Source organism: Tyto alba, unplaced genomic scaffold (genome assembly GCF_018691265.1).
Source record: "Tyto alba isolate M040663 unplaced genomic scaffold, T.alba_DEE_v4.0 Super-Scaffold_7, whole genome shotgun sequence".
Lineage (NCBI taxonomy): Eukaryota > Metazoa > Chordata > Aves > Strigiformes > Tytonidae > Tyto > Tyto alba.
Window position 1 is genome coordinate 26093879 of NW_024881328.1, and position 21072 is coordinate 26114950.

General features: G+C 37.5%; 1 protein-coding gene across 1 annotated transcript in view; it reads right to left on the reverse strand.

Annotated features, from left to right (window-relative positions):
• Positions 1–21072, reverse strand: part of PDE11A (phosphodiesterase 11A) — a 137022-nt gene that overhangs the window by 47586 nt on the left and 68364 nt on the right. The window contains exons 8-10 of the mRNA XM_033010958.2: positions 20013–20080; positions 19552–19644; positions 16120–16170 (exon numbers count right to left, since the gene is read on the reverse strand). Of these exons, the coding sequence (XP_032866849.2) occupies positions 16120–16170; positions 19552–19644; positions 20013–20080 (212 nt within the window). The remainder of the gene's footprint in view (positions 1–16119; positions 16171–19551; positions 19645–20012; positions 20081–21072) is intronic.

Consider the following 21072-nt stretch of genomic DNA (forward strand, 5'->3'; position numbering starts at 1 on the left):
TCAGAATATTAGGAACTGAAAAGCCTTAAAGGCTGATCATCAAAACATGCACTGAAAGCATCAAAGTGAAGAATATTTAAATGCAATGCCTTCTTTATCTCTCAATCTTCTATCAAGCCATACTAGAGACAGTATTTTCTGATAGCAAAGATTTTCATTTGTAAAGGGTTCTTTTCATGTATAAAGGCCTCTAAAATACTTGCTTACATTTATAGCTGCAGGCATCTTTTAAAATGTATCTTTATAGTCAATTATTAGCAGTAGTGGTCAAATTTCGTACTTCTTCATAGCCATGGAAGACCAAAGCCTGTTATGTTCCAGTCTGACACATTTCTTACTCTCTCCAAAGAGGAAAGAATCAAATGTTTCAGCTCAGGGATGTTTTAATGCCCAGAGCAACCTGGCTTTTAAAGGCCTCCATCTGTTACTGCAGACTGCGGATGGCATCTCTCTGCCCTTCAGAATGCTGAGTTAGCACCCCTTTCCTAATGACCAATGGCAGCAGAAGCAGGACAGCAGCATTTAAGAGGAATTTTAATATTTACAGTAAAGGGGAGTGGGTGTAGAAGAGACTTAAAGTGTACACATGTATTCTCCTCTGGACTTTGATTCTAATGATTTTTTTAACATGACTATCACAATAGCATTGCTGCTGCCTTCAGGAGTGAAATTGCCCAGAATCACAGAACCATTTAGGTTGGAAAGGAGATCTTGAGACCATCCAGCTCAAGCAGGGTCAAAAAAAATCCCACCTTTAGTTGTCTGTCAACAGCTGTCACCAAATTCCAATTCTCTGAATGAGGTCACCGTATGAAGGGATACTCAAATAACCACAACTAGAGACAGGAACGACATAGAAGTGAGGCTTTGGACTCATCTGAAGGCAGCTGGATGGAAATGTGAGATAAGACCACCTCACACTGCCATATAAACACGCTTAGCCACCATCAGATCTACCAGACTCCCTGCTGCTGTGTGCCAGACTCTGTGAATGTTTTAGCCAACAATTGTTCATATGTAAAATACATTAAAAGTCCCTGGAACAGGATTTATGCATTTTAAACCTCTTCAGAGTAACCCAGCAGATAAGCAACGGGTTGCAATTGTGAAATCAAATGCTCAAAATCTGCCCAAAGTCCCACAGTAGGTGTCTTAGCCCTTTACTGGAAAAGGTCATTCATTGTTTTAGTCAAAGTTTCACATCCGTAAACTGAGAATAATGTTGCTCTTGCATCCAGCTTCAAAATCTGCAGCCGAAGCACATATATATGGTGCATACTGCTTCATCCTCAACTGGCAAATTAAGAGCATAACATGTAATTTAGACATGAAATGTGGAACAAAGAAAGTTGCACTTAGTCTTATTTCCAAAAATTATATTTGGTTTGACCACCTACCAAACATAACTACTGCTTAGTATAACTACTGGTATTTGCTTTAATTAAAAGACAAACTTCATGGCATTGAGAAAGCTAATTATTCTGCTTCTGTTCTTAGAACAAGAAAAGTAGCCATTAAACAACATATCACTATCAAATATAGCATTTGGAATTTTTTTTTTATTATCATGCGCTGTGGGCTTAGGACAAAAATATGGTATTTACTTTCTGCTTTTGGTATAAAGCTATATGTGCCCGAGGAAAGGATTTGTCTTCTTATAATTTTATTTTTAAAAGGGCAAGGGAAGATATGTCATTACAGCATTACACATGCTATTTCCAAAGGTAAGCCCAGAATTATAGCTAAAAAGGTGAAAGTATTTTGAATGTTTCTGATCAGTCAGTCAATCCTGCCTGAACATGACACTTTCTGAAACTGGGACCCATCAAAAGGAATAATAAATTTCAGAAATAAAAATATTACATTTAAAATTTTGTTACAAACTATAATAGAAAAGACACAAAATACATTTATGTTGCTAAAAATCAAGCCTTAATGTTAAAGTTGTTTCCCAGTACACAGAAACAAAATATATGGCAGCCTATAAAAGAAACAAGAAATTTCTATTTTAAAAGAACAGAGACATAAAATAAAAGCAATTAATGGTCTAAACATCTATTATTCTTAAGGCCAAAGTCCATAACCACAGCAGCCTAGGACTGGAGTTTTACAGGGCATGCACATTCGACACAATGATCTCCCGAGGCGCACAGAGGAGCGTTCACGTCCTTTTGGCTTATGGTGATTAGGAAATAACCAGTGTGTCACATACTACAGGCTAGCAACTGTCGACTTTTTATGACCATTGGTGCAGATGAGAAGCTTGTACAAAAGAGTCTATTCAGTCTCCGTCCCAGAATTTTAAACAAACACAACAAACCTAGGGCAAGTATTTCTCCATGATACAAAAGTGACAGGCATGCAGGCTGCCATTTCCCACAACAGCATTACTTGGTTTTAGTAAGCAGGGAGTCAGCTTTGTTGCTCCCATGAAGAGCAGAACAGGTAATGCAAGCTGACCTCCTTGTGCCCATAATTTTGGGAGAGGGAGGGAAGAGGGACACAAGGTATCCTTCTCCTCCACAAGACTAGAGGAATGCTCCAGGTGGTTCCTTGAAGACTCAGAAGAGGAAAAACCTGATTAAGGGTGGAAGGAACAGGGTTCAGTGCTCTTCTCACAGAGGACATGAAGTGAACAAAGAGGAGCTGTCTTTTTTGGTGGCAAACAGCCCAAATCGTGCCTTGCAATTCTTAGTCAGACACATGATATGAGAGAGCACATGAAAGAGAAAGAAGTGAAGGTGTTGCCAAGAACAGACACTACAAAAAGAAAACATCAAAAAAAGAAACAATAAAACTTAAAAAACCCCACCAGTGCCACTATGGTGTATACACTGGCATTATGCTATTTTTTTCTATCCCAGTGTACCCCAGCAGCACTCATTGCACCCACACCAATCAGCGTCACCACTGGTGACACGCCACCGTGGGGTTGTGGCAGTACTACAGGAGTGCCCAGCAATGACACTGGATCATGTTCCCGTTGGCCACTGAAATTTTCTTTCCGAGCACCTGCGACAAATCAGGCTGGCAGTACAGTGACTGGTGGTGAAAGTTATGCAAATATATGAGAGGCCTACTGCTCCACTGGGGAGAAAGTCCTATTTCAGATCTGCTAGAGTGACAGCTATATCAGAATATTGTCAGGAAGACTATAAATAATACTTAAAACACCTTCAAGCTTACCACATACATTTACAGAAAAGCTAGAGAGAACGGTGCAGTGATTATCCTTAAAATATGTTTTATCTTTGTCTTTTTCTCCTTAGTTTTTATTAAGTTCTGATTGCAGGTTTAAAAGAAATCCACCCATCCTACTCTGAATCCATAAATCATGCCCTAGGAGCAACTCGGGACTGCCCAAAAGAGCAATCTTCAAAAAACCACTGCTTCATCTTGGTACAGTTTAACAAGCCCAGAGGGTTATCTGTGCGAGGGTTCTGCAGGGCAGACTGTGAATGCAGAGCCCAACCCCTCTCCCCGCAGCAGAAGATGCATCCTCCAAAGCAGCCTTCATCCCACAAAGCACACCAGCAGAGAAAGCTTGAGCACCCAACTTGCACAGCAGCACAGAGCTCTACTTCACACACAACTCACAGCCTAATCACTGCAGGTGTTCTGAGAAAAAATAAAGCTTACAGATCCTACTTTTTCAACGAAACCAAATAATAGACACTTAAACCTTATATTTATTTTGCTCTTTACTTGCTACCTCTGTATTACCAGCTTTATTCATTTTCTTTAAGTGAAAGTTGCTTTCATCTATCACAACTTTGAGGTAAAATTCTGCAACACAGCCATAAATACTTGTTTCTTGTCATTCATGAGGTTCTTAATGAAGGTCTTATAATACATATTAACTGGCCCCTATGAAAATACTCTTATGATATTTGATATAACTGTTCCTTCTCTCCTAAGCACTTTGCATCTGCCGAATTAATGTTTTGAATATAACATCTTATCCTATGCTTAGATGGTGCTGCAGAGGGGCCGCAGCATTAGCCGTGGAGGTATGAACCTCAGTGAAGAGGTCTGTCTGTCTGACTCTCTTTTAGGGGCACTGAGGCTTGTCCATGCCTGACACAAAGCTGTGAGGTGCACAAATACCTCAGCCACCGCTGGCTCAAACAGAGAGGCAGTTAATGTGCAGATAAGTGAGAAATGAGCCAGGCAAGGAGCTGGGTATGGGACCCAGCCGGGGCTGCATTGCTGTGCCACGCAGCACCCAGCTCACCAAGGTCGGGCTGCCATGCAACCCTGGGACAGGCGCGACCCACAGACCAGAACTTGCCACAACTTGCCGTGGTCTTGCTGGGAGTGTGCCACTTACCACCTTTCTTACCACCACCCACAGCAGCAAGCCTCCTTCAGATAACACAAGTGGATACCCGGAATCAGCTTAACAGTAGCATTTATGAAGGCCATAAGTAGAAATAATTTTTTGTTGTTTTGAGGTGGGGTTTTATGTGTGCCCATAAGCTTGTTGTATGCCTGGGACACTGCTGCATGGCAGCACAGAGAGTAGGGATAGTTGAGTTACGTTTAAGCACACCAAATAGGATGCTGTATGTGCAAGGGGATCACAAAGGCACTGGAAAACACTGATAGCTGATGTTCTCAGCTTTTTTGTGTGTGTGTGTGTGTGTGTGTGTTCAGAGCTGGGTGTAGCTTGTTGCAAAGCACAAGATGACGGAACACTTCACAGAAATGGCCTCATAAAATATTCAGTTTCCTGGTTTTGCCCAGGGTACAATCTGCATGTTTTCCATGCAGTTGCTGCAAGAAAAAGAAGTTCTAGAGTCTATTTCTCACATATTTAAAGTGTTTACACTTTAAATTTGAAAGACTAAAAGCACAGAACTACTGACATAATTTCTCAGTTAGAAAGTACATTTACTCTGCCTGGGATTTTGCCCAGTCTAAAACAAGAGGCTTTTGAGACTAAAACAATAGAGGAATCTCCCCAGGCACACAATGAAAGAGTGTAATAAATAACACATAGAAGGTTGTAATTGCAAATATTTTTTACATAATATATGCTAGATATAGTTTTGCTAGGATGACACAGGCCCATACCCCCCAAATATAAAATGATCTAGAAAACAAGTGTGCATCCATGTAATTTTTTCCTTCAAATAATCCCAGAGCCTAAGTTAATACTGCACAGGAACATGGTCACTCACACACTCATGTGTGGGAACAGATCTTTCAAGCACAGCCTCACTCTTACCAGCTGATGGAGGAATGCAAAAAAAAAAAAAAAAAAAAAAAAAAATTGCTGGAAATGAGAGTCTGGATGTAACATGGCTGAACCCCTGGGGATATTTCTCCCGAGTCTCTTGGTGACTCAGGCAAGAAGGACACGCTGCCTGTGCTGCTAACATATTCTACTACATGCACACACACAAGCATTACGATGGTGTGAAATTGCACTGGTATTACCTTTTCTAGGATTTTACAGCTTAACAGAAATGCTGCTAGGCGATCAGCATTAAAGTGGAGCAAGGATGGCACCCAGTGGCCAAAGAGATTCATCTCAGAAGAACATTTCTCAGATATTCACTTTCCAGGGTTTTAATTACAAAAAAAAGATTATGAACTCGTTGGCAATGTCAGAAGCGTTTAAAGGACACTGCCTTCTTGCTTGGGGTGACATTTATGGGTCCTTTTGTAAAATATTTTGTAAAAAAACACCAACACCTATAGAAACATTGTCATTAATAATTTACAATCAATACCAGTAAACATTTATGACAAACAACTGTCTGCAGCCAGAACACTATATAGAGGCAGAAATAAACAAAGAACAGTATTTTTTCCTTTTGTAAGGTATATGATAGGGAAAATAAAAGGTTTTTTCCCGGTTTTAAAATCAGTACAACTACCAAGGAACTTGTTTCATTTTAAAATTAACACTGATAATATTAATGCCAATTAGAAAATTTCTATCCAAATATAATTTGGTGAAAAGCAACTTTATTTTTTTTAACCAGAGAATTCCCAGTTAATAACTGTCAGTCTGGTGGGGTTACAAAAGCAATCCAAGAACAGATAAAGAAAGAATAATTTAAAATGTGAATTATTATGCCATTTTTCTGGATTTATGTGAAGAATTCTTTCTTTCACAAGTTAAAACAAACTGTACAATGGTCTTACTGGCTAAGTCTCAAATGCAGATCGCAGAACAGTGAGTTGTCACATACAGGGCTAGCCCTTGGGATGTCTACCAACTGTGTGGGAAATAATTTGCTCCTTATTGATGATGATGAAAGAACCATGATATACCCACAGTGAAGAACTCCTAAAGTACGATCATTCACTGAAGTACCCCAATTTTTTAAATTATGCTGATCCAATTTAAGTGCACAAGTCTTTGCTCGATAGATTTTTCTTCCTGTTTGAAAAACTTTCCAAATATAAATTCCCAAGTCTGTCACTGACTGAAACATACTACTACATCTTTTGACAGGTGTTGATTTTTTTTTTAATCATTCATCAGATATTCCCCAGGCTTGCATGACATTTTGCATGTAGTCTATGCCTTATCACTTTTTGCATGGTCGTGGGCTAAATGGTGTAGCAATGTTGAACTGTATTTATTCTTTGATGCTGTCCAGTTGACAAGAGATTCTTGTGGAGTATGATGACCGATCAGATTGAAGGACAGACAACAGGTCTGTTAGATAATAAATCATTTCACCTTCACATGTGAGTAACGCTATGTTCCCAACAATTATTATTTCTAATTTGTTTGTCTAAGCGTTCTGAAGTCCTGGACCAACTGTGTTTTGGGGTATGAAAACAGATGCAAGAAATGCTAAACTTGCCACGTAAATAACAAAATCCAGCATTTGAGAGCAGCAGAGTAGCAGCACATTGTTTTTAGTATGGGTAAATTAATAACCATAAGTGTTTTATTACTCTTCTGCTGAAAATTTCTGTTGTTGAAGCACCACTGTATTAGCGTGCATAATTACTAAGAAACTGAAAAACAGCCACTGTTAAAGGCAATAAGTCACTAATATTTTAAACCACTTAGAATGGGTTTTTTAGTATTGTAAAAGAATGTTAAAGTATAGCAGAGATTCTTAGAATTATTATCTAAATCAATTGAAATATCTTTCAGCTATACAGAAGGAGGCTTTTAAAAAAATGTAGTACAAAGACTGGTTTTGACCATGCATGTAATTTTAATTTTCTGTTATTCTCAGTGACTGAAGTTTATTGCTTGTTAAGGTATTTAACAAGGAGATTTAAGCTCTGGTCTAGATATGAAGTAGCTGATCTTAGAGGTAATCATTTATTATTTAATATTTCTAGTCACTATGTGTCTTTACTCTCTAGTCAGAATATCAATGTTGATTTTTTACATTTTTTTAATCCTAACCCTTAAGGCTCCCTTCCTTTTAACCTACAGTGTAAATGTATTCAGAGATTTTTAGTATAACCACTTAAGAATATATAGATTTTATGTTTGCATATTAAAAAAATTCCACAGGAAGCTCCTTATTGACATCTACATTACACCCTTGCCCTGATATAATCCACAGACCAGAATTTATTCCTTGCTGAAAGAAGCCTATCCCTTTTAAAAATTCATCTAATGACCTGTGCTAAGCTCATAAATGAACACAAAGAATTGTATGGGCACGGATGTATGATTAAACTGTGGGCTCGCTCTGGCTTCCAGGCCCCAGGTTTCTTTCTTTTGCCTTAACTCTCCCAAATCATATATAGCTTTTCCTCAAGAGAAAGATTTTTTCTTAAAACAGGATTTACTTATCTCCTACACTACAAAATAAACTGGTTTTGTGCAGGTTTATCATACAAATGCAACACAGTTTCATCATACAATCTTTTGCAGTCAGAAAGCATTAGTGTTGAAATCTTTCATAGAGATGTTTTAATATTTTTGTCCCCTCTTTGCAGATGGGAAACCAAAACATGAAGAAGTGTCTTGCCCTGTTCAGATGATATAACAACATAAGAGCAACGAACCTGCCCAGTTAGACTACAAATATTCAAAGCTGGGCAGACAGGGTGGATACACTTTTCATGACCGCTATAACCTCCCTTTTCCCCTCTATAGCCAGCAAAGAGGTCTGGCCCCTTCAGAGAGCAGCTCAGTGCCTGAGCCTAACCAGGTTAAATTACTCCTTATAAATCCTCCCTCCACAACATTCTGGAAAATTCATATTTCATCTGCCCTGGAGGGAGATGAACATTTTACTCTGGAAGCTCCATGTTTTCACTTGGAAATAATAAATGTTGTAATTTTAGAAAAACAAGAGGAATCCTTTTCAGTGACCTTTTGCAGCAATTTAATCTCATCTTGATCAACTACGAAGCCAGTAAATCCAAATGCTGAAATTTCTATAAAACTGAATGTTTAAATTTTGGAAAAAAAAAAATAAATTCAGAATTCTCATTAGGGTAGACACTGTAGTATGAGACTAGTCTAGTAGGACAGCTCCAGAAGTAATTCATAAACAGGTGCCTCTCATGCCTCTGACAGACTGAAGTTGTCCCACTTTGTTTCTGATAAAATGCCTCATGGAAGAAATTAAAGCAAAATACCTCAGGTTTTTTTTTTTCCACAAACTGTCAAATTGCTCATTCACATGCCTTATTCTCAGTAAAACCTATCACACTGGAGCAGGTTTCATGATGGTAACAATATCTGTATGGGAAGGGCTGTTGTATTAGGAGAAGCGCACCTGAGAATCACAGGTCCTGGCGCTGAGATGAGGAGCTCAGCAGGACAATCCAGAAATGCTTCCAGGGGCAAGTGGTCGAGAAAGACAAAGAAACAGCTCATACTAAAACAATTCAGCAAAGTAGGAAGTGTTCATCAAACACTGGTATCTGCAATTTCTGAGATTTAATACAGTAATGATCAAGTCAAAGCACAGTTCTCTTCACTTTAAACACAGAAGGCATAGTCTCTTTTCTGCGTGATAAAAAGCGTTGCAAAGAATGTAGTTTCCTATTTTTTTTTCCAAGCATTGCTGTTGGAAGGCACTGGTAAATAACATAAGAATAGTTGTGTTGTGTCAGACCAAAGGTCCTTCTAAGCCCTATACCTTAGCTTTGAGAGTGACCAAGAGCAGGGAAGACTATTCAAAGTGAAAAACACACTTCCTTGGTGCAGTCCTCTCAGCCTTAGTGAGCTGCACTTCAGAGATTTCCTGAGCCAGACTGCCTTTGTACAACAGTCCTCATTGGCCTTTTCCTTCTGTTAATACATAATTTTTAACTCATTAACACCTACAGTGATAGGTCATATAGTTTAACTACACGTTTGCTGAAAAGAGATATTTAGTCAGATTAAAATCTGTACCCTGATAATTTCATTTGATCCCCCTAAACCTAAACACTGTTGTGAGAAAAGACCATGAACAATTTTCCTCTATTCCTCTTCTCCATGCCATTTCCTCTCATCACTGAAATTTAAAAAAATTTTTTAGTTTTATAAATCTTTGAACTACAGAGCACTAGCCTGATGTCAACAGATTACAGCCTCACATTTAGGAAACTAGTATAAAACCCCCCAGTATTTTATTTTTACATATTATTTATTATTTTAATAATTTTCAGTGTATGCAATGTGTTCCTGACTTCTTGTTTCCATGACAACTGAAGACATCGGCACATGTAAAAATGTATGAAATAATGTAATACAATAAAGACCTCAATTTCATGAATTATGAAACTCTTAACACTGTGCTTCAGGTCTTGTCTTATGTGGGCAGTGCATGTGGAAAAAGCAGAGAAAATAAAGTGGTTTACATCTTGTGAGCACGTGCATTTCTCAAAAGGGAAAAAAGGAACATAGCTCAATATTAACACTTAAGCCCCGTTTACCCTCAAGGTTTCTCCTTAATTTTTTTCCCCTCTGTCACTATTCTCAGTGGAACTTGAGTAGCTGGAGTAGCATCGGGGAAAAGCTCGGTGCCAGCAAAGACCCTCCTGTGATAGCCAAAGAGGACTCCAGGAGTCTGTGTGACTAGCCTTGAGGGACAACTGAAAAACACTTAAGCATGTGAATAACTTCATGCACTTACATAGAACTGTAGGTCTCTAAAGAACTGTATGTGTGTCACCATACGTGTGGCTGGAACCATGCTTGCAATACTGACTTTGCAGTGTGATTACATGCCCTCGGTCCTTGGTAAGGCCATGTTACCAGATTGAAACAGCAGTGTCATCAATGCCTAAAACCCTTGTCTTCTAGCTATATATATTTAAATGGCTACATTTCATAAGCGGTACAAAACACAAAGGCCAGCTTGTCTTTCTGAAATTTAAATTACTGAGGAAGACTGTAACGTAATTATTATAAACCACTACAAATGATTGAATAACCGGAACATAAAAGTAACTAATAGTTCTAAATTGAAAGATGGCATTACAGCAGAGAGTAACATAGCCTAGGAATGCTTTCCCAATCCTTACAGAGATTTGAGATAAAATACATAAAATTTAATTTTTCTTTGTGCTGCCCACTGTTATGCATTTAAAGGTGGGTATAAAATTCTAACAGCATAAAACATGAATAACAAATTAATTTTAGATTGTACATGTAAATGCACTCCAAGTATCAAATTCACTTAAATCCATCCTCTCTTATGGATTCAACTGTTTATATTCACATATACAGTAGCAGTCCTAAAAGTTATTTCCTTTTTTGGTTCATCTCTTTCCATTGTTATTTAGTTAAATGTTTTTAAGAGAGACACAAAAGCCTCCCTGTGTGGAGGTAGGTCTTAACTAGCCATACGTCAGGCTACGGAATTGAGAAATACAGAATTTGTTATTCATACTACATTTTGAATCGAAGATTCTGTAAAGCAGGTGATACATTATTTTCCGTTGTGTAGCTCTCCTGTGTGCTGTTTGACCTAAAAAAGGGAATCTCTCACAGGGCTATAAATAATGCATCATAGTCATTAAATATTGATCTGGCCTATACCATTCACAGCTGCACAATTAGGTTATCTTTTTAAAAATAGCTTCTTGTATATTACCCATAATAGGGCAGTGTTTACATATTCTCTCTGGAAACTATATTAGCTAAATTTAAAGGTGATGTGTGTTTGTGGGACTGCTTGCTAAGTCACAGGACTTGTTTATTACTGTCTCAGAAGTCACTAACTCTTGCTATAAATATCCTATCCTGGACACAATTCTGCATTCTTTACTCATGTATCTGGGCTTTCTATATTTGTCTAAAAGACAACTATTTTTAGGCTTGGAGAGCCTGCATTTCAATGAGAAGAAACCTGGCACTACAGGACAATGCTACAGAATAGCATCAATCTTAGATTAATCAGACTTCACTAGTCTTACATTTTTCTATTTCAGTACTACAAATGCTTATAGCTAAACACTAGTGCTAGTACACAAAGGAAATAACGGAATTCTCTTTCAAGTCAAATACAAGAGAGAACCGAGTTGCCACAGTTTTTAAAATCATACCTATTTGTAACTTCCTAAAAAAAAGTAAAATAAATATTGATATGGGTATGATTCACTGTTGCATTACTTTAGCTTATCCTGCCAAAATTCAGTTTGAATTTAGTGTAGTTACGTAGATGCAAGTGAGGAGAAGCATCATGATAAATCAGGCTCAAGACTTCAAATAGACAGTGTCAGATATATGAGAAATGTTTGCACTCAAGGTGTGGATTTTTTTTGTCTTACTTGCAAATTCCCATGGAAAGTAATGTTTAACTTTTCTCCCTATACTTAGAGCAATGGTATCAGAAATCTACCTATCACAGTACAGCAGCACATATCAGAAAATATAAAAATATTATGCGGTTTATATAAATTTAGCAGTATATTTATTTTTTAATTTTTTTTGGAAGCCATCATAATCCAAGTCTAAAAAAAAAAATCAAAGTTGAAAAATATTTAGTAGCAAAAACATGTAAACTAATCTGGCAAAGGATAGTCTACGTACATTCCTATAAATTGTATGTTTTCATTGCTCTTGTTTTAATCCTATAAATCATTCACAAAACACACATCCTCTTTCTTAGAACCTGGAAGTACAGTGCATATCCCAAATACAGAAATAATGGTAGATATCCTATTATTAATTCTGATTAATAATTAATTCTGATTCGCTTGTCTGTTACTGAAACTCTATCAGTTAAGCTTCTGGAAGTTTTTCTCCATTTAAAAACCCAACCATTTTCAGGGAAAAAGGGCCCATTTTACACTACATGACAGCTGAAGTTTTCGCTTAAGGTTATGCCATTTTTAACTGGCATATAAACAGGACCGGATCTTAAATTTTAACTTTTTTCAGGCACCTTGTTCTGTGAGAAAAGGGAACGCAGAACACTGACTGCCATGAATAAATAGATGGAAGGTGGCAGGGGGAACATTACTGTGCAGTTTTGCAAATGACAAAGCCGAAGACAGCAACATCCTGCTGAAATCAATGGCAAACCGCCCATTACCTTCCCCGGGGCCAGATTATCACCTACAGACACTAAGGGATTTGCTCAGGCTCTGAATCCAGATCTCTGCAGTTCCACTTGTGTCTACCCGGAGGGCTAAGCCCCCTCTCTCAGGGTGAGAACAAGCTCGATGGGTGCAGGGCATGGGTCGCCCGTGCCCACCTCCCGGGGCGTCAGCCGGCTGCGGGGGCAGCTCCATCCCGCCGGCCCCCCCAGAAGTGTGTGCCTGCTAGCCTATGGGCTAATGAATCCCCAAAGCTTTAATGCAAATAATGAAAAAGACCGGTGACATAAATTCTTACAGTAATGAGTCACATAATTGGATTCGCTTCTGAGAGGAGAAACCCCATCCATTCATTAATAGAACAATTCCTAATCATATAAGTATTTTTAAACTTGGCTTTCAGATTTTTATCAGTGAAGCTATGATCTAGTAACACCAGAAGTGGAATCCCTTAGAAAATGTGCAAAAACCTCCACTCGATGTGAATCTATGTCACTGCTTTGTTGTTAGACAACTGTAGAAATCAGGTATGAAGTAGGCCAGCTGCATGACGTGATCCAGTATCATACACTTGTGTTTCATTGTTCCATACTGTGAACTTCCCTCCGTATTTTCTAGCTCCACAAGCAATGGTGCTCTGCACTTTTCCCATCCTAGCATCTAGAGAAAGGTACTTAATTCCTCAAGGGTTTCTTATTAAGGTGTGGTGTTTTTTTTTTTGGTTTTTTTTTTTTTGTTTTGTTTTTTATTTAATTCTTGGACAGGATTAGTAGCAACAGAAATAGAAGTTATTTATTTTACAGAACCTGCTCACAGTGATTATGTTTAATTCTTTAAAAAATACCAGGTATATATGTGAATTCATCCAATAACAGTAGGAAACTATTGACAAAATTTCAAGTAAAAAAGATCAACTTGAACTAGCCTTGCTAGGCTTTCCGTAATGCAATAAAATTAATTCACTGGTAAAAGCCAGAGGAAAAATAAACCTCAAGTACACTTGCAATTTTTCACTTTGTATCAGAATATTCTTGAGACCTTAGGCAAATAAAAATTAATGGAAAATCATTTTATTAAGACTATACAGGAATAATATGACAAAGGTAAAAATAAACAACTTGAACTAGGAGGAAGAATATGTAATTATTTCCAAGCTGCTGGCGTCCAGTTTACAGTATGTTTGGGGTAATATGTTGAAAAGTTTTCAACTCAAATGTATTGTCACTCCAAAGTCATTAATTACTGTTAGGTCCCATGTGAGTCAAGAGCCACTAGTGAACTACTGACATTACTCTCATTTAGATGTTTCTATCATGTCTGTTTGTTACTGTTCTGACTGAACTAGAACATCAGGTAAATCATAACAGGCATTTCCTCTGACATTTGCCAATAAATCACCAAAGGGAGAGGGGAAAGTTTTAGCCCTAAACACCCCCAGAGGGAGGAATTGTTTATTAGCCAGTCAAGTCTAGAAGATGACCCTAATATAACAAAGGGTTTATACAAAATATAACAATATAACGAACAGAGAAAAGAGCAGTGATTTCAGGGTAGGGTGCCCCACGAGACCTCAGCAGGGAGACTGGCTGCCAGAGCTCTGCAAGGGGAGGAAACGGGAGCAATTTCATCCCACAGATGGATGGCCCTCTCTGGGGATGAGCTCTCTGTCAAAGGCCCACACAACATGCTGGCCATCTTTGGGTTTTTGCTGTTTTTTTTTTTTCTTTACAACCAGTGGTGTAAAGCATTAACCAAGTCAACCTGGTACTCATTTTGTCAGGAACTGAAAATGAGACAACTGGAAAGGGAAAATTTTTCTGAAAAAATATCTCAGCTTAGTTTAAGCATAGCTTGGTTATATTTCTCATTTTCTCATCAACATTCTTTATAAGAATGTAACTATCAGGGTTATTAATGAATAAACGCTTTTCATGTCCCTTTACCTTATCATTAATCATTAAATGTATAGTTACATGCCTTCAAGGTAAACAGATAATGACAAGACATTCCTTACTTGGAGACTGGCAAATCTATTAATGAAGACACCTGGGAAAACAAGTAGAATAGCTCTTCATCACACTAGTATCTAAGTCCAAAGAGTAACATAGCAGGCTTTTATTTCAACGACACAGGCTGAGATGATGGAGAATGTCTTTCAGTGGCTGACCGCAACCATGAAGTATGGCCCTCTGGTATATAGAAAGATATTGCTTGCATCCTGACAGTCACAGAAACTATATTACAGGTGCTTATTATAAGGTAAACTAAAATACAAAAAAAACAAAACAAAACAAAACAAAACATCCAACATACATAGTCCTTTATCCCTTTCTTTCCCCTCTCACACAGTATTCAGTGTTCTTTTTTTCCAAATATAAGATACAACTTATTAAGCACATAAAAGTATTTTCTGCTGGCTGCAGTGTTGGAATGATCGTCAAGCATGTTTGATTCCAGAAATACTTCAGTAATCTAATCTTCAGTTTGCAAAAGGTTGGGTAATTTCACCAATAACTACAATGGAGGGAGGATATTACACCCTTATCAACAGGTATCAATACAGAGTTCCAAGGCACAGACACCGTTTGGGCAAAAATCTACCAACTAATTAACTAGCAATAGCTGCCCTTCCTCAGCCCAGGTAACTCATCAGTATCACTTCTGCTCAATGAGCCCCAGCTTCCCCCTTCCACCACAACCATCCCCATGATACAGAGTTCAGATTGCCGCCACCTAGCCAAGTGTCAAAATAACCATCACACAGCTGTTTTTCAGCCACACATGTGCCAGGAAGCCACAGGAGGGAATGGCCGTAGTACAAAACCACAACAGTCCAGATCTGCTTCCCAGACCTCGCCACAGCCACCGATGCACTTTGCCTACAGGAGACCAACGCTGATACCCACCACGAGAACCTCCCAAACAGCTCTGAGGAGCCCTCTACCATGCCGACTCCTCATAGCCAAGGAAAGTGCCACCATTGCCCTAGCGTTTCCTCGAGCAGAAAAGGACAGACAAAGCCTACCACAAAAGCATCTCTGGAGTGCTGGCAGAGATGAAAGAGCAAGGTCACTGCTCCCCCTACTCTCTACCCCTTGGCAAGGCAGGATTCAGTGACAGTACATAATTATCAGTCTCTAGCAATGCTGTGTCCAGCACACATTGCTTTACAGTTCTGCCCAGGGTGCTTACAGAGGATCTCTCACCTTCACATCCAGCCTTCTGTGCCTATGCACAATCTCAAGTGAATGCTCTGCTTTTTTAGTAAACACAGGACAGCTTCCACACTATAAGCATGTCAAGTCTCAAGTTCCTCTCATTTTCTCTAGTCCCTTGCTCAACTCCCAGCATGGCATGACTTCCCTATGTCGGTTCTTGCTGAGGTGGCCACCAAACCCATGCTGACGTGCAGTTCCAGCAGCTGGTGCTGAGACAATGGGATTTTGCTGCTGTGCATCCATCACTGCAGCTCTTTATCTTTTCAAAGATTTTTTCCACTTTCCCTGCCTAACATGTGATACATCCTTTGTAAGTCACTGTTAATTATGATTTTCTGCTTTTGATGTAAAACTTCTCTCAGATAATCCACGTCTATTTTAATTTACTGTTATATTTTCAGAAATAACTAAAACCTTAAATCCTTACCTTAAATTTATCAACTTCTGCCTTCGAACATGTTGCATGATAAGATAATACCTGCCCCAGAACAAAAGATAAAAAAACATTTTTGTAGACTTGACAAGTAGAAATAATAGGGTTCTCTACTGCAGCCTAATCAATGATGTTTAAAACAAATTTAATTAATATTTATGCATGGTAATTCAGTTCTGAATGTCAGCATATAATAACTAATTACAGGTTATCACGTATACATTTGGCATTTATGTTGGAGGGAATTTTATAGGACATGATGAACAGTAAGTAATTTAATATTATAAGCATTTCTACATTGTTCTCCTGGAGTTCTACAATTAAAAGAGAAAGAATTTAATGTAAAAATAACAGTAGATTTATAGACTTTAAATAATTCTTTTTGCTACACTGTAAAGCTTTAATGCTTTTGCTAGTGGCACATCACTGCATGCAAATTAGCACCTCTGCTATGCCTGACATTCTCTTCAATACCATTCTGGAGATGAAAGCACCACATCAAATGCACAAAGTATTGCACACCTCCTCTTATTACCTGTAAGCATGCATACATTTACATGGAATACTTTATTACCTGTAAGTGTGCATACACTTACATGGAATCCTTTATATCCTTATGTGACAATACTAACACTGAACAAACACTCCAGAAGGTGCAAGAGCCATCCTGTGTACTGGACTGACCAAGGTCTGACTGTGCGTGGGACGGGGTGCTGGTCCCCGTGGGAGCTCAGAGCCAGAGCACTCCCAGCAAGGACGGGTCCTCCTCACCACACAGCAGCACCCAAGCTGCTTACGTGCTAAAGCTTTGATATATATTTCTCATTTTGAAATTGATTTCATCTGTGAATGTCTCTGTTACTCATATAAATACCTAAACTCTATCTCAAATGCCCTTGGCTTACAATACCTCGTGGCAATAAGTACCAAGATGTATTTACTCATATCAATTTTATAGAGGCGTCATCTTTTACAGTAACAGGAAATCATTCCTGCACTATAAAAGAACAAATAACAAACACCAATTCACTTGTTCTGTCCCATGTATTACTTCCTATAAATATACATCATGTGCTTCCTCAAATAGTATCTATTTTTCTGTCCAGCCATATTGTAGCTTCTCTCAGAAATCTATAAAATTAGTAAAATTATGCTATGACATATTATACAATATGAAAATCTTCATCAAGCCTCTCCTTTATCTGCATTCATTATATCCCACTAATTTTTTACAGTCTTCCTTTAATAATTTGCAAATTTTGCGTCCTTAATATATGAAGTAGTATTTAGTCTGGTTTTGAACCACACGGCATCCTACTGTCAACCCTTCCCCATCATTTATTTACATTTTGGTCCTCTATTTATTAGTTAATCTTACGAGAATTCTATATGAAAACCAGTATCTGTATATCTGGATGAGAATCTTATTATGGTATATATCAAATTGATTTATTTTATATGTGATATCAAGTCATTTTCAAATGCCACTCATTGCCATCCTAGCTAAATACATAAATACTAATATTCTATTACTGAAAATTGGATTCACAGTCCTTCAGCATATACCATTCTTTTGTTCAGTATTTTTCTGCTGTACCTTCAATCACTTCACACAAATATTATCATGAGTTGTTGCTTATTTATAGAAAGAATTACTCTTCACTGAAGCATAGTGACCATTTATCAAAGTTATAATCTACATTCAAGTTATACAGCTATTAGTCTTTTTTAGATCAAAGAAAGAAGCTTTATTTTAAACCAAGAAATCTAAATTTTCTTGATTTCAGTAGTAAATATCAAACTTCTATGTTAACTTTCAACCCTCTGTATCTGAGTGTGATATGTGACACTGCTTGTTTTTCTTGCCAGAAGTATTCATTCTAAGTTGTCATACTGCATAAATACCTGGGACATATGAGGGCTTATAGTAATTCATGACTATGATATGTAAAGAATAGGGAATCTTTCAGGAGGCCTGAAAAGGAAAGTTTTTAAACTTTTCCTCCTAAGTAAATACATATACAAGAATAACAAAAAAAGCCACTTATGCTTAAAATGTTTTCCAACACAAACATTCTTGACTTCCAAAAGCCTTAACACACTTGTGTGCTTTACAGGATAGATCCCCAATACATAGATAAATATCTCCAACCCTAAAGCAAAGAAAAAAATAATGCTGTCTTCATAGCAATCCAGTTTGGTTTAATTTGCGTTTTAATAGAGAAAAATTCACATCTCAATCAGGCTAAAGCTATTTTTGTGGTTCTTATTGTAATGGTGGGTATTGTATGACATCAAAGGAGCTACACAGTTAAAGAGTGCACACATCAGGGATAGCTAGATCATTTTCTTCTCTTATCACATGCGAAATTTAAAACAATACTGAAATCTTAGTGACATTACCCTTTCATTCAATCCTGCATAATGCTTTTTAAAAGATCTTAAACTTAATTCAAACTATTCTTATTTATTTTATTACAAATAATGTAAATTTGTAAAGCTATCCTGAAAACTCCAAGCTTTGTTATCACCAAGATTATTTTTAATATGATTACATTTAAAATCTGCAGAATATAATAGAGAATAGCGCTTTATTGTTGAATCAACTTATAGGAGTTTAAATAATTGTAATTTTTGGAAATACTCTATATTTTAGAGGTTTTTTTTTTGCAGGAGCTAGTAGATTTAATTCTTCATGAATGGGGGAGGCGGGGAGCAGAAATAGGGAAAGAAATTCCTACAAAGGCAACGGGCAAAAAAAGAGAAAGCTTTCCATCCATTTAACTACTCTATGGAAAGACATGATGTGTTGAAATGCCAGGACCTTGCATTATGTATTCACCTTGAATTACAGCAGAGCTCTTACTGAGCTGCCAACCATCCTGCTTTGACTTTATTCTTGCAGGACTTATATCTGATATATCAGATAGTTCAGCGGATGTTGCTTTTGATACTAAAAAAACCTATGATGATGATGATCAGATTTTTAAAATTTTGTCCTGGATACAATATGTTTTACTTACACTTTATGACACTAGGAAAACAACAAGCAGCTATACAATATACCAAGTCTTAAAGAATTTTCAGTTTCTGATGGACAAGAAAATACATGTAACACCTAGATTAAGTCTTACAGTTAAACCTGTAAGAAACTAGATTCTCAATCATCACCGTCCCCCCTTCAAATGTAAAAAGCATAGGCATCAAATGAGATATCCAGGTTCAAAATTACTTGAGCTGTGTATGAGCTCCACACTAAGCATACCCTGAGAAATATTCCCTTTCAGCGTTACCTTAATAAGACAACACTCCAAGGTGCAGAGAAGTATATATAGAAAATGATTCTGACTACAATTCAGAAGCAGTAGGTTCCTATACATGTGACACTTATGAGCAAGAAAAGGTTCCATTAAGTTGTACACATACATCAAGAGCCACAGACTGTTTTGCCCATGATTTCTTCACTTGATCATACATAATTGTGTTGTTGATACCCAGGCCACAAAAAATAACAAAAGCCTAAAATAAAGAAGAGAAAAAAAGGAAAGAAAGTCAATTATAATTTGATTATAATACAAACACAAGGATGAATGCTGGCTTAATCATGAAAATGAATTGTATGGAAATATTAGGAATAATCACACTTAGTTTATCTTGAGAATGCAAGTGAGTCACTGGCCTCAAGATGAGAAAGATCAGATGCAAGAAACTTGTTTTAATTAGGATGTAACCTTGTTAAATGAGGAGTTCTGAGAATTAATGTAAAACCACAAATACAGACAACATATTCTACCCTCCTCCCTAAGGTAGCCTCAAGCAGCACTACCCAGAAATACCAAATCCCGATGAAAAAGTATGTTATTGCTACAAAATTGAATGCCTCTTACTTCAAACAGTCGCTGGTCGGCATCGTCAAAGGGTTTCCCATCAAGTCTGTTCAACACTTGAGCTACCCCTTTAGAAAAAGTTATTATGAGTTATAATCTTCATTCATTAATTCACAATGCAGAATATTTTATTCATTGGTAACATTTAAAATACATCTTTCAAACTGAAAAGCAAAGCTGCAAGTATTTATTCTGAAAATCATTAGACAGATGTAAACATGTGAAATTCTGACTGTTTTGATACCAGGACTCAGTTTATTACTTTCAACTGTTATTCTTTACTCTTCAAGTATAATGTTGCAAATCTAAAAGTTACTCATAATGCTTTTCCCAAAAGGTTAAAGATCTCTTTGGGAAAGAAACCGAGCACACTTTGCTATCAGCAACAATGTAATTTGTCCTAGGAATTTGAATTTACTGACATAATTTGCTGAATCAGTCCCTTCATTCCTAAAATCTTAGTTCGTTTAGCATCATCTGGGTATGTAAGTCCTTTTTTTCCCCTCATGATTGGTCCATAAATTTATTGAACCAATTAAAAAAAAAAAAAGTAATTTCCTTAAACCATTTGAAAGTGTTCAAAGCTTTTGGCTCTAGCTGAACTAATACTGAGTTCTACTGCAATAGACCATTTCTATTTCATCTAGCTACAGTATGCCCTTATTAAAATACTGCAAGAGCTATCAGCAGTCAAAGGTTCAGTTTCTTTCTACTTTAAGGTAATACGCATTTCACAGCACAGTGAGCCATATTTTTAAAAGACTCAATTCCCACATCATCTCTGCTGAATAAGCTGAGAGATCCTGATCCTGCATGGCACCGAATGCCTTCAGCAATGTACTACTGATCTCAGCTCTCACTGACAGCCACAACACCCAGGGATGCAACTCTTGCCCTGCCAGTTTAAATTGCTATCACTTTGACTTTAATTCTTCTGTGGAAAGTTAACACAGGAATCTGGCACTGTTATTTACAAATGGTGCTCCTTTTTGTGCCAAAAGCAGGTAATAACGCAGGGCCAATTGCAGGTGTATCCTAGCTGGGAAGCATCCTATCCAAC